Raw genomic sequence first — 12925 nt, forward strand, 5'->3', positions numbered from 1 at the left:
GGGCTTCTCGACGTTAACTGAAATTAAGACATCAAAGAGGGAGCGGCTCAAATCCATCGATGAAGAAATGAGACTTGCGTTGTCAATGATTCCACCACGGATCAGTCGCCTGTGTGCAGCTACGCAGGCGCAAGTATCACATTAAAGGTATGAGTATAATTATTGTATTTACTTTAATAGTAACAGAAGTGTATTTTCTACACTCTACAGTGAACTGAGGTTCATTAATTGTTAATAAATGCACGAGTCGATTTCTGTTTAATGATAATAAAATAACAATATAATAATATTATAGTAATAAGTTGATCATGTTACATATTTATATTAATTGTCTGATATCATGTGTTTTTGAGGGGAATAACATTTTTGTGTGCTGTGTTGTGTCATGGATACTTCATGGTGTGCCGCGAGTAGAAACAGGTTGCGGAACACTGTCCTAGGCTGTGTGATGACGCTGCTTAAGCTACCGACAACGATTTTATACAGCGCTGAACAAGACAAAGTGATCATGGATATGATCTGACGATCAAAGTCAGTTTCAAGCTACTATCTCGACATCTGCTTGGAGAGGTGGGAAACCAGGCGAAAACCTGTCAGCATAGCCGACAACCCGGCCGAGAATCGATCCGAAAACCCCCACCCCCAGGGCTTACAAGTCTACGGCGTTTCCGTACATCAACCTGACTGGTCAACTGGGATTTGATACTAGGCAGGAATTACGGGAATTTTTCGATTAAAAGCAATGTCAGCGTAATTCTGTTCATACAGTGACCAGACTACAGACTGGACAATCGGGATTCAGTTCCCGGCAGAGGTAAGGGATTGCCTTCTCCACCACTGTACCCACAACAACTCTGAGACTCAACCACCCTCCTATCCAATGAGTATATATCCAGAGAGTAAAGAGGGATCTTTCTCCACATGCGAATCAGCACGGGAGTAAAAACTCATCTCCGACTCGAACTAATGCCGAGATTATAAATAAATTCCCTTACACATCTTCACGGTCACGGTAGCCGAGCGGTCTAAGGCATGTACTGTCTTTGCTCGATTGGAAACCGGGATCGTGGGTTCGAATCCCACGCAGGGCATGGCTGTTTAGTTTGTGTGTGTGTGTGTTTTTCTGTGTTTCTGTACAGGGAGAGGCCTTGCGACGATCTGATCACCCGCCCAATGAGTCCTACCGTTTGTGTAAGATCTAGAAAAACCGAAGTGAACGGAGAAGTTCATGGAGGTAGGCCTACGCCCACTGGGGCTGTAGTGCCAAGAAAAAAAAACACATCTTCACGGTGTGTGTTCAATGGGGTACGGGCTTAGCTTTCAACTTTCATCGTCATGTGCACGACAGTTGTGGTCACCCCACCTTCTGCACAATGGACACAAGGAAATCATCGTAAGGGATAAAAATGGACGAAAACTAAACGGTTACAAGCTTCCATCTGGTGTCAGGGTCAAGAATGTATTACCACCATGGCCTTGCATACAAACTCTTTCATTTTTAATTTAACAAAACAGTATAATATGCAAACCGAAGTGATATTGCCTACTTCTGATTTTAAAAAGCTTAACTCCATTATATACTCGTATGATGCCGTCGTCCCACCTTCGTCATTTCACCCAATTGATCCTTTTCTATGAGGTATCGTTAATCTCCAGCCAACCGAGGAGATTGGCGGAAGAAAACGGCTGCGGCTCAAAACCGTGGTAGATAAGAAAAGGCCTTAGATATCTGCAGTTAGAGGAACCGTGGACGCTACCACTCGCCACAGTTTTCGCCTATGTTGATCATTCCTTCGCTAAACACATACACACGGAATCGTAATTGCATTAGACAAAGAATACCAGCATAAAAGCATCACAAAAAGAAGCACAACAGCGGTAATCTGGATTCTTTGTGAGTCTACTATAAGTGAAAAAAGTAAAGCTATCCCTGTAACAGGTCGTGAAGGCCCATAGGGTTGTGAGACGTTGAGGGACCCACATTATCTAGACAATCGGCTCAAAGATGGCGGTAAGGTTGTCAGCCTTACACGCCGGCCGCGCTTTACTCCCCAGGGTAATTATTTAATTAATTCCTGGTACTCATTTCTGTTAGAAGCTGAGTAGATCCCAGGGCCATAGTGCGGCTGGAAGGATAAGGTCAATTGAAAAAAAAATCCAATGACCTCATCGGGACCTGAACCCGCGACCTTCCGGCTTGTAGCATAGTGCCTCAACCAACTACCCAAGTAACCTGCTAATTTATTTGAAGACTGTAATGATGAAAAACGAATTTAAATGTAATGGGGAACTGGATATAGACGTACTCTGTGAAGGAAAACTTTCATCACAAGAATTAAATAATGAATGTTTGGTCATTAATGTGAGACTTCTAAGATCATCTTACTGACGCAAGAGGTTCAATCCTGGATTTCCTTACAGCAGCTCTAAACGTTCTGTTTCAACCATAGCGTTTCTTTTTCAAAAGTTGCACAACCTACAAGAGATATTTTTACTAGTAGTTTTAACTCACAACCTAGACTCAATATTCACAGATGCTGAACATCTCCTCCTTCGTTACAATACATATTCACTCTTAACAAGTTTGCTAAAACAATACAAAATCTCATGAAATGTCACTGATAAGCACATTTCAGTGTCGGAATTCTTGAAATGGCTGTCGAGATTCACATTAATTTTTAGATTGTCCAAAAGAGAAAAGTATGGCAAAGGCACGAGCACAGATTAGCATGACCATAAAATTCCTTAAAATGATTCAATTACCAAAGGGCTCTTAGAACATTTCCATTGTTCGAATCTGTTGTATGCGTTGTAGCAAATCTTGCTGTAAGGAGCAATCCTGTCCTTTCTCATCAAGTAATAAACTGAACTAGGAGCCGGGATAGCGCAGTCAATACACGTGGTCTGGCAAAGTTCCCGAACCAATCACGGTAAAAGTGCTATATACCCTATTGCTCAATATCACTGTTGTCACGTTCAAAGTACTCCCCCTTGGAAAGCTATGCACCGATGGCAGCGGCTAGTCCACCCTTCAAAACAATTTTGTAACTGGTTTTGTGGAATGGCCTTAAGAGCTGTCGTCGTATTATTCCTGATGTCATCACTGTCATCAAAATGCCTTCCTTTCAGTATCTCCTTTATCTTCAGGAACAGAAAAAAGTCACTGGACGCTAGATCCGGTGAAGAGGGAGGGTGTTCCACTACAGTTCTTTCTTCACTAGCTAAAAACTCCCATCACAGACAGTGCTGTGTGAGCAGGTGCATTGTCGTGATGCAAGATCCATGAGTTACTGGAAAAAGTTTGGGTCATTTCCGTCTGTTTCACGCAGCCTTTTCAGTACTTCCAAATAGTAAACTTGGTATGCCAAATCATCAAACCATATTGAGATTTCTGTCCACTGCTGCCACGACAAGCACGCGGTGGCGAGTTCGCGAACTTTATTGTCAGACATCGTAGTGACTGGCTACAGGCCGGACAACACAGGGGCAGCAGATCGAGTCCCAGACCACTTTTGGGGCCCACCCAGCCTCGTATCCAATGGGTACCGGGGGCTCTATGTCTGGGGGGTTAAGCGGCTGGGACGTGCAGCTGATCACCGCCAACTAGTGAAGAGGTCTATACGTCCACTCCCTCATACACCTTCATTGCATAGTGTGTAATTAGGTCAGCACAATTTGATTTGTTTCATTCTGGTCCGTCACACTAACAATTACAAAAACAATCAACTCCATCCAGTGTGACTACTGAAGTTTTTACTACTTGAAACTTAACACCCTTACATGTTTCGGTCCCTACAATCATCAGAGGGACATCGATATTTTTTGGAAACTACTATCACAATGGGTGTTTTGAGTGTTAAAATACATATACATACAATGTTTGTAATGCACAATACATACAAAATCCAACTTTTTTACTTAATTTAAAAACTTTAATATATACCAAGAAAGCTGCTGTAGTTGTGGAAAAGTTGGATTTTGTATATATTGTGCATTACAAACATTGTATGTATATGTATTTTAACACTCAAAACACCCATTGTGATACCAGTTTCCAAAACGTGTCTATGTCCTTCTGATGATGGTCTATAGCAAGGGTCTCCAAACTACGGCCCGCGGGCCACATCCGGCCTGTAAAAGAATTGTGCAGAAATGCGCCAATTGAACTAATTTTCCAATGAGTAATGGTAAAAAGAAAATACTTGTTCATAGATTTCAACTGAAGTTTGTAATACCTCTCAACTATTAGTATTTTTTCGTGGCGTCAGCGATGAACTTAATGTCACACAGGAATTAGTGTCACTTCACAGCATGTATGGCACTACAACAGGAGATGATATCTTCAAAGAAATACAAAAAAAAAACACTAACAGAATATAATTTGGACTGGAACCGTCTGCAATGCGTGACAGTTGATGGAGGAAAAAACATGTCTGGTATAAAAAAATGTTTGGTTGGCCAAATCACAAAAGCTTGTGAGGATGCAGGAATATCAAAGCCAATGTTTCTTCACTGTATTATCCACCAACAAGCACTCTGTGCAAAACACGTTGATATGAGCTCTGTTTTAAAACCTGTTATTTCTATCGTTAATTTCATTCGCTGTCATGCACTTAACCATCGGTAGTTTCGGTCTTTTCTCGAGGAATGTGATTCCGAGCTTACTGACCTGACATATTATACTGCAGTTCAATGGCTTAGCTGTGGAAAGGTTCTTTCACGCTTCTTTCAGCTCAGGAATGAAATTGATATATTTCTTACCGAGAAAAACCATCACGAACCACTTCTATCAGATACAGAGTGGATTTGGAAATCAGCATTTTTTGCTGATCTGGTGAAACATATGAACAATTTGAATTTAAAGTTTCAGGGTGAAAATAACTTAGTCTGTGACTTATTTGAACTTATCAAGGCATTCAGAGCAAAGTTGATACTTCTGGAAAGCCAAGTGAGAAATTGTAACTTTGTTCATATGCTATACTGTGCAGAGTTGCATAAAAAGGGGGAAGCAGAATTTCCTTCCTCATTTGCAAATTTAGTCATTTCAGATTTGAAAGAACAATTTCGGAAGCGATTTGCTGATTTGGATGCCAGTGCTCAGGAAATTAGATTGTTTCAAAATCCGTTTGACTGTGATGCTGCAGATGTCCCAAGTCAAATTCAAATGGAAATTATTGAAGTTCAGGAAAATTATCATATATTAAAAACAAATACAGGGAAAGAAATTTGATCGAATTTTATAAATTTCTGAACTCTGAGCAATTTCCAAATTTAAAGAAATTTGCTTGTAAATTTATCTCAATTTTTGGGACGACATATCTGTGTGAACAAACTTTTTCCCAGATGAAGTACATCAAGTCGAAATACAGGGCAAATTTATCCGATGAACATTTAAAGTCGCTACTTGTGATCAGTGATCCAAAATTTGAACCTCAATTTAATCAGATTTTAAGAATTCAAAAAGAGTTCCATCATTCACATTACTTGTTTTATTATAATCTGTGATGAAAATATGAGCATTTGCTGCTACTGCCTGTTGTCATTAATATACGATAATTTATTCTCACGCATTTTGTATTTAGTTTATGAAATTCTGTGCTTTCAGTAAAACTCATATACATAGAATTATTTAATTTCTCATTTTATCCGGCCAGTTGAAAGTGCTGAATTGCCTAATGTGGCCCGCGGTTCGAAAAGTTTGGAGACTCCTGGTCTATAGGGGCCGAAACATGTAAGGGTGTTAAGTTTTCAAGTAGTGAAAACTTCAATAGCCGGTCACAGTAGCTGAGCGGTCTAAGGCATGCACTGTCTTCGCTCGCTCGGAAGCCGGGTTCGTGGGTTCGAATCCCACTCAGGGTATGGATGTTTGTGTGCGTTTTTCTGTGTTTGTGTACAGGTAGAGGCCATGTGATGAGCTGATCACCTGCCTAAGGAGTCATACGGTATGTCTAAAATCTAGTAAACCAAAGTGAAACGGAGAGTTTCATGGAGGCAGGCCTAGGCCCAAATGAGGGCTGTAGTGCCAATGAAAAAAAAACTTCAATAGACACACTGGACGGAGTTGTTTTGTCTTTGTGGTTCAGCACAGGGACAACTTTACATTACTGAAATGAATTGCATACTCAGTTCTTTGTAATATTCGATATTTATGGCGTCTCTAAAGGAAAGAGGGGTAACAACATAACAATGCAGAATGAAACCATGTGTCTATATTTTTCAAGTGTAACAGTATCTAATGAAAAACGTGGATTGTTGCTGCTCCATATTCTACCGGTCTGACTTTTGACTAAAGTGAAATCACTCACCCTTATGCCATTCTGAAAAACCTGTTAAAATCGGAGGCTAATGTACTCTTTCTACTCTGCCCAGTGCTTTAACTTCACACCATTGAAAGAAATCATGAAATGACACACTGTTGATTATGGTGAAGCGAACAATTTGAAAGAGCAAGGTTAAATTAATTCTGGCAGTAAGAATATGATCTAGGCATTAAATAATGTTCAACAACAAACACGCATTCCACCCATGAGACACCAATATTCATACTTTGCTGTAATGGTCAGACAGGATGGGAAAAGCTGTATAGGTCTGTAAACAGCTGAAGGCCACACATTTTAACATGTCACACTTGCCATGTTCCAGTACTGCTACATTTATGTGCTTGAATAAGTATTTCTGTAAGAAAAGGCTGACAGTAATACATTTTTGCTCCACATCTTCAACATTTTTATTAGAGCAAATTAGATAGGAAACTGCAACATCACGAATAACAGTAAATAAATACAGTATAACGAGATCACATGTAAGTTCATATGTATGCACTGCAATCCCTGCTACCATTTGTAAATTCATGTGTGCGCGCTGCAATCCTTGCTACAATTCGTAAGTACATGTGTGTGCACTGGAATCCGTGCTACCACTGAACTACATACAGATTTGGAGCTTCTTTTCAATAATAAGTGTGCCATAAACCACTTTTACAGTGTTGATGGAGGGGTTAACTGGGAACAATATGTAACAAATATCATTTTAACTCCTTTATACATTAACTAATTGAAATGCATGCTGAGATAACCTACGCGGCCAACTGCAGAATCACCCACCACATCAGAGAGAAGTCACATGCTCTCACAATACTCATATACGTTTCGTTCTTCGACATACAACAAGAATAGACTCAAACTACAAGTTATATTGATTCGATAATCAATACTTGTGAGATAACATGATGCTCTGCTGAACATCTTGACTTATGACATTCACTACATAAATTCCAACTGCTGGCATTTGAATAAACAAGACAGAATTGCATACACTAATGTACCAACAAATTTGTGACAAAAAATAAAAAAGCTTGTAAAACAACTCATTATTTTCTTCAAATTGCAAGCATGTTTCTTTCTGCTTGATTTGCGACTGTGAACAAAAAAAAGTCAGTGAGTAAATGTGTTGTGCATAGAGAAGAGTCTGCTTTCAAGGATATTTGTGCCTGCATAAAAAAAGATTAAAAATCCACAAAATAACATGGTTAAAATTTAAGTGTGTGATGAAATGGGTCAGACGACAAAAATCTCAGGACAAAAATGTTGACATGTGTGCACGGTTTCTGAATAAAACATGAAGCAATTGGAGAGGAATCAAAAATATTTTCAACTTTGAGAAACATTTCAGATTACAGAAATGAGAGGTTGAACACCTGAACAGAATGCAGGATACAACAATTACAAAACAGACTCTACAACATAAGAGAGATTTTGCATCACCAGAAAAATGAACATGATTTGAGGCACCTATGACAGTTTCAAATCAGTGTACTGACTGGCTATGAACTAACAAGAATGGAGATAAATTAACAGCAGAGGTAAGGGCAAGTTCTTCCACCATCTCTATAACACTGTGCTGTATCTTCTTTACAAGTAGTAAAGTAGCCAGTGCATAAAGCTGACCATATACTTCTATCTTGTGCCAATTCCATTCATGGGTTTGAATCTTTACCTTTATATACATATACACATCCATGATATGCAGTTTTTAAACTACAACTGATTAACTACTCTTTATTCTATAGAATTTTTATCTAATATACAGGGCAATTTAGTCTTCTATGGCACCAACTTAGGCAATTCAGTACAATTACAAATTTAGTTTCAGATTCTATTGGGGTCTCAATCCAGTATACATCCAAACAAGAATTCAGGTACTGAAAACTTGACTTGAAATTTCATCACTCTCTTCAGCACACACTGGAATAAGTACTTATGTGCAGCAGACCAGACTCAAAGTAACCTTACACATGTGAACAGAAATACCGTGGTTATATTATCTTCCTGCAAAATAATTTCAATAAAATTATTACTGTTAAATTATGACATGAATCCTTGTCATTCTGAGCGATTTACTCGCCAGAAATGTGCAACAAGTTAAAGCATGGGCCAGCTAGCCTTACAGCGCACACACCCTTCACTGAAGGATCTGAAGATTTATTAACCTCATATATTTTTTTACATATGTTAAAACTTCAGTTGTACTGCACATACACATTTTGTGATTTATAACTTATTCCACATTCTATGGTAATTTCTAACTTACTCTGGATCCATGGAATGTGCGTGCACGTGTGTGTTTGTGCATGTATGTATGTAAGCATGAAACAAAAATCACTGCAGAAATTTAAATAGTGCTGGGGGAAACAATTCCAGTCTAGAAAACCGAAATTAATGGCTTTGGGGATTCATTGCGCTGACCACGCGACACCCTCTATCCGCAAAAGTTGTCACTAAACTTCACCGACAAGCGGCGGTTGCTTGGTCGGTATAGTTCGCTTGTGGACTAAAATCACAGAGTTTGTTTTGTTTGTCTTGGGGGAAACAATTTCTAGTCCCATACTGTATAATAAAAAATAGGCGCATATGTCCATTGTGAACACACACACATAGCAACAAAAGCCCTCAGAAACCTGTCTTCCTCTAAATTGTGTATCAGGATTACGTAAAATTCTAAAACAAGTTATGACAAGAAGGCAAAGATACTGTAAGGACTGGTAATAGGAAGGGAAGAATACTGTATGGTCTCCCCATAAACTCAAATTTATCAAAAGATCACAACACCCAGCATTATGCTTTTACACAGCATCCTCCCTGGCCTTTAAAGGCCTCCTGAAGGCCTTAAAAACTGTATTTAATAAACTGATTAATAGCTTACATTTCCATAATTCCACTTTTGATGTGAAAGCAATGTCCAACAAAGTATCAAATGCATGAAGCTGAATTTTTTTTATTGAGAAGCAAAGCTGGGCAAAGAATTTTCTTTCTTTTATGGGCCCTAAATATTCATGTCAAATGAGCATTCTTTTTTAAAAACATGTCTGCCAGTATGGTTCTGTTCAGTTTTAGTCTCAAGGTCAAAACATACAATGCATCAGGAGATGTGAAACTTTTAATAAGTCTGCCACTACATATCATTTGCTGGCATGCATGCTAGTTGATCAAAGCACTGCATATCCATGCTCACAAGAACATGAAACATACGAATTCAGTTCACACCTTCACATCTAATTCAGCTAACCATCCATTCTAATATTATCCTCCCATCTAAACCTATGTCTCCCAAGTGATCTCCAACTTTTCAGGTTTTCAAATTAAAATTTTGCATGTACTTCTCACCTCCACGCATGATACATTTTCTACTCATCTCATTCTCCTACACTTCACCGTCCTAGTACAGTAAATTCCCACATGTTCACTATCCAGGTATCCAGAATTCTCATCCAACCAGAAATAATGTACCCCCAGAAAAAACTTTAATAAAGTCATTCAAAAACAAATTACTTATACAGATATGTTCACTTTAAACGTGGCAGTTCTCCCAGATGTCATTAGCAGTGATACCCATCATCCTCCTACACAGATGTCACTACAGTAACGGACAGTTTGAATTTGTGATTGTGTTACAGTACATGCATCTGAAATTCTTCACCATCAATCTGCTAATTCACTTAAGAAAACGTCTGTGGAAGAATTAAAATGAAAACGTGTTGTTCTGACTTCATATTGGGTTATGTAAGAGCTTTTCAATGCACCCCACAGATTCACATAACCAGCAGACCCTTGTACATGACACATAATGGGAAGTTTACTGTAATATCTTAAGTGTGTGAACTAATGCACACAAATTAATGTCTATTGAAATCCCATTCATTTCATAATTCAGCAAACAAAGCACACAAATGTCATACGTTTTACACATACACATTTGTAACTTATATAAATCAAAGAATTTGTTAAAATACCAAATAATAAGCCTCTCACTTCTATCATCTAGTACAGGCATGTCCAACTTCAAACAGATTGTGATCGACTTTTTTAGTGTCAAAACTGCCAGTGATCTACCACCCCCTCCTATTGTACCTCGCTTTAAGCAAAAATATTGGTAAAAATAACATGCCACATGATGTTTGTTGTAAAAGCAACATACATTGAAACTACAGACTGCTTTAATACACATTTTCCCTTCAAAATCTGAATATAATCATATTATATTACAAGTGAATTTACATGCTTTTCACGTATAAATTCCTTATAGGCCTATGAGATCGACCAAAAATCGTCCCGCGTTCGACATGCCTGATCTACTACATACATAATGCACAATTCTAATTCTACTTACGATTTTCATAATTCACAAATTCCTCTACATATAAAAATAAACACCCATACTGGTATGGAACTGACTCACTGAATGATCATTCTATCCTAGCTAATACTGTAACTATACAAACTAAATTCTGGTTATTCTGATAACTTTTACAGTAATGATGCCAAAAGGTAAGTACTGGACACGAAAGCTAATTTTGAATCTATCTTTACCATCATAATTGTACATAATTGTGAGGCATTGTATTTGGAACACCTTAATATATCTTCGACATGGCTACAGTTCTTCAAAATTCAATAGTTTGCATTAAATTCCTGTTATTTGGAGCACTATATTATACTACTAGGGAAAAGTCAAGTGTGAAGAAAACAGGCCTTCTGAAATTAATTTTCAACATCCAATACCATGATGTGGCGAAATGTCACGAGCGCACAGACCGTCACACATATGCACATTCAAGTATTGCCTGCTTAATTCAAGAATGGTAAATCAAAATCTGACATTTTTACCACGAATGAGGAATGGTTGAATGGTGATATTTAGGCCAGTCAGACCTGTTAATTTTCAGCTTATTCCATGCACTGTACCACGACTGATTCAACAGTGAATAATCTGTCCTTGACGCAACAACGAAAATGGAAGAATAAATATAACACTGTGTACTCACTGTTCTACACGCTCTTCCATTACTATTTCAGCAGACACCATACGGACGTCGGTCCATTGATTAGTTGGCCATTCGAACACCTGTAGCAAGCAATTATTCAATGGTCCAAATTTCTGGTACTGTAAACATCGCATACGCTGTCTTCACACAAAACTAGTTATATATAGCTGCTAAAAATTTTCCAGAAGTTTACCGCATGTCAATGATAAAATGGCGATAGTGTACAATCGACTCTATAATACTCCTGGAGGTGTACACAACACAGGGTTTTAATTAAAGTTACACCATAACCATAACGTCACTTTTAATAACGCACACAAATTCTAAATGCACAACGATCACAACGTCCTTTACATAAACGCATAAACTTACCTGACAAGCAGGTCATTTCGCAGTACTCACTGTTCACTACGTTTCTGCCACCTATTGATACAACGTAAAACTGCACAAACATGGCTGGTTCCGGTTATAGTGCCCTTTGAACTCTTGAAGAAGTACTGAAAAAATGTCATAAATTTCCCTGGCTCAAAATACCAAGCACTTATGAACATTAGCAATGTTATCGTCTTATTGAAGGGGACGTGGACAAAATAGAGATTATGCTAAACAGCATATTTGCCTGACTATATATTGTATCAATTATATTTATCAGAAAATGTGAAGGATGAAACATATGAATAGACCTTCATATGGAAGAAGAGTTGAAGGAAAACATGTTCTTAAAAGAACTCCTTTATATGACCCTAAAACTGTAGAAATGAGAGTGTCTTTTCGGTACCTCTTACAATCCACACAAGTTCTTATTGTCCATATGAAGTGATTCTAGAGTGCATCAGGTTAACTTGTAGTCCTCAGCCAAAGGTGCGCTGTTACTGCCCAGTAATTGGGAAGTGGCAGAAGTGTTCAACTCAAGTAGGGTGATGAACTATATTACGAAGTAATTAAGCTTACCAGAGCGCATTTAGTATAGCAATGGGCTACGGGCTGGATGATCAAGAGGTCAGAGTTCGAGTCCTGGTGGGGGACAGAATTTTCTCTTCTCCAAATCATCCTGATTAGTTCTGGGGTTCACCCAACCTCCTAGCCAATGGGCACTAGGGCCTCTTTCCCCAGGGGTAAAGCGGCATGGGAATGAAGCTGACCACTCACCTCCAACTAGGGCCGAGGTCAAGAAAATGTGGACCTACACATCCACTCCCCCATATGCCTTCATGACATAGTGCTTAATTAGTTAAGCACTAGGGACAACTTTACCTTTTTAGCTATAATAATACATATAATTTCCCCCTGTTATTTTCTAGAGTGTATATCACCAAAATAATACTGATTGTGGGATACTATTCATGTCATTCATGTCACCTTGATAGTACAGCCTCAAGATTTTGTATCAGGTTATAATTATGGAAGCATATGTATCTATGATTGAACAGTGAGAGCTCATCTATCACATGGCTATCATGCACCAAAGTCTGAGTACTGAAGGCTGTTGGTAGATTCTTCCATTTTATCTACCAACAGTGTGGACTAATGCAAAGTTCCATTCCCCCACTCTTCACCATCATCCAGCTTTAGAACTAAGTGGACCAGTTACTTACTCCATTGGTC

The 12925-nt window shown here is 38.6% G+C and overlaps 1 protein-coding gene across 5 annotated transcripts in view; it reads right to left on the bottom strand.

Moving 5' to 3' along the window:
- Positions 1 to 11761, bottom strand: part of LOC111871390 (kinesin light chain) — a 223677-nt gene extending 211916 nt beyond the window's left edge. For 4 of the 5 annotated variants that reach the window (XM_023864471.2, XM_023864479.2, XM_023864476.2 and 1 more), the window contains exon 1: positions 11321 to 11686. In XM_023864471.2, the coding sequence (XP_023720239.1) occupies positions 11321 to 11454 (134 nt within the window). In that variant the 5' untranslated portion in view covers positions 11455 to 11686. The other variant, XM_023864474.2, reaches the window with a different exon arrangement.
- Between the last annotated feature and the right edge of the window lie 1164 nt (positions 11762 to 12925).

Source organism: Cryptotermes secundus, unplaced genomic scaffold (assembly GCF_002891405.2).
Source record: "Cryptotermes secundus unplaced genomic scaffold, Csec_1.0 scaffold194, whole genome shotgun sequence".
Lineage (NCBI taxonomy): Eukaryota > Metazoa > Arthropoda > Insecta > Blattodea > Kalotermitidae > Cryptotermes > Cryptotermes secundus.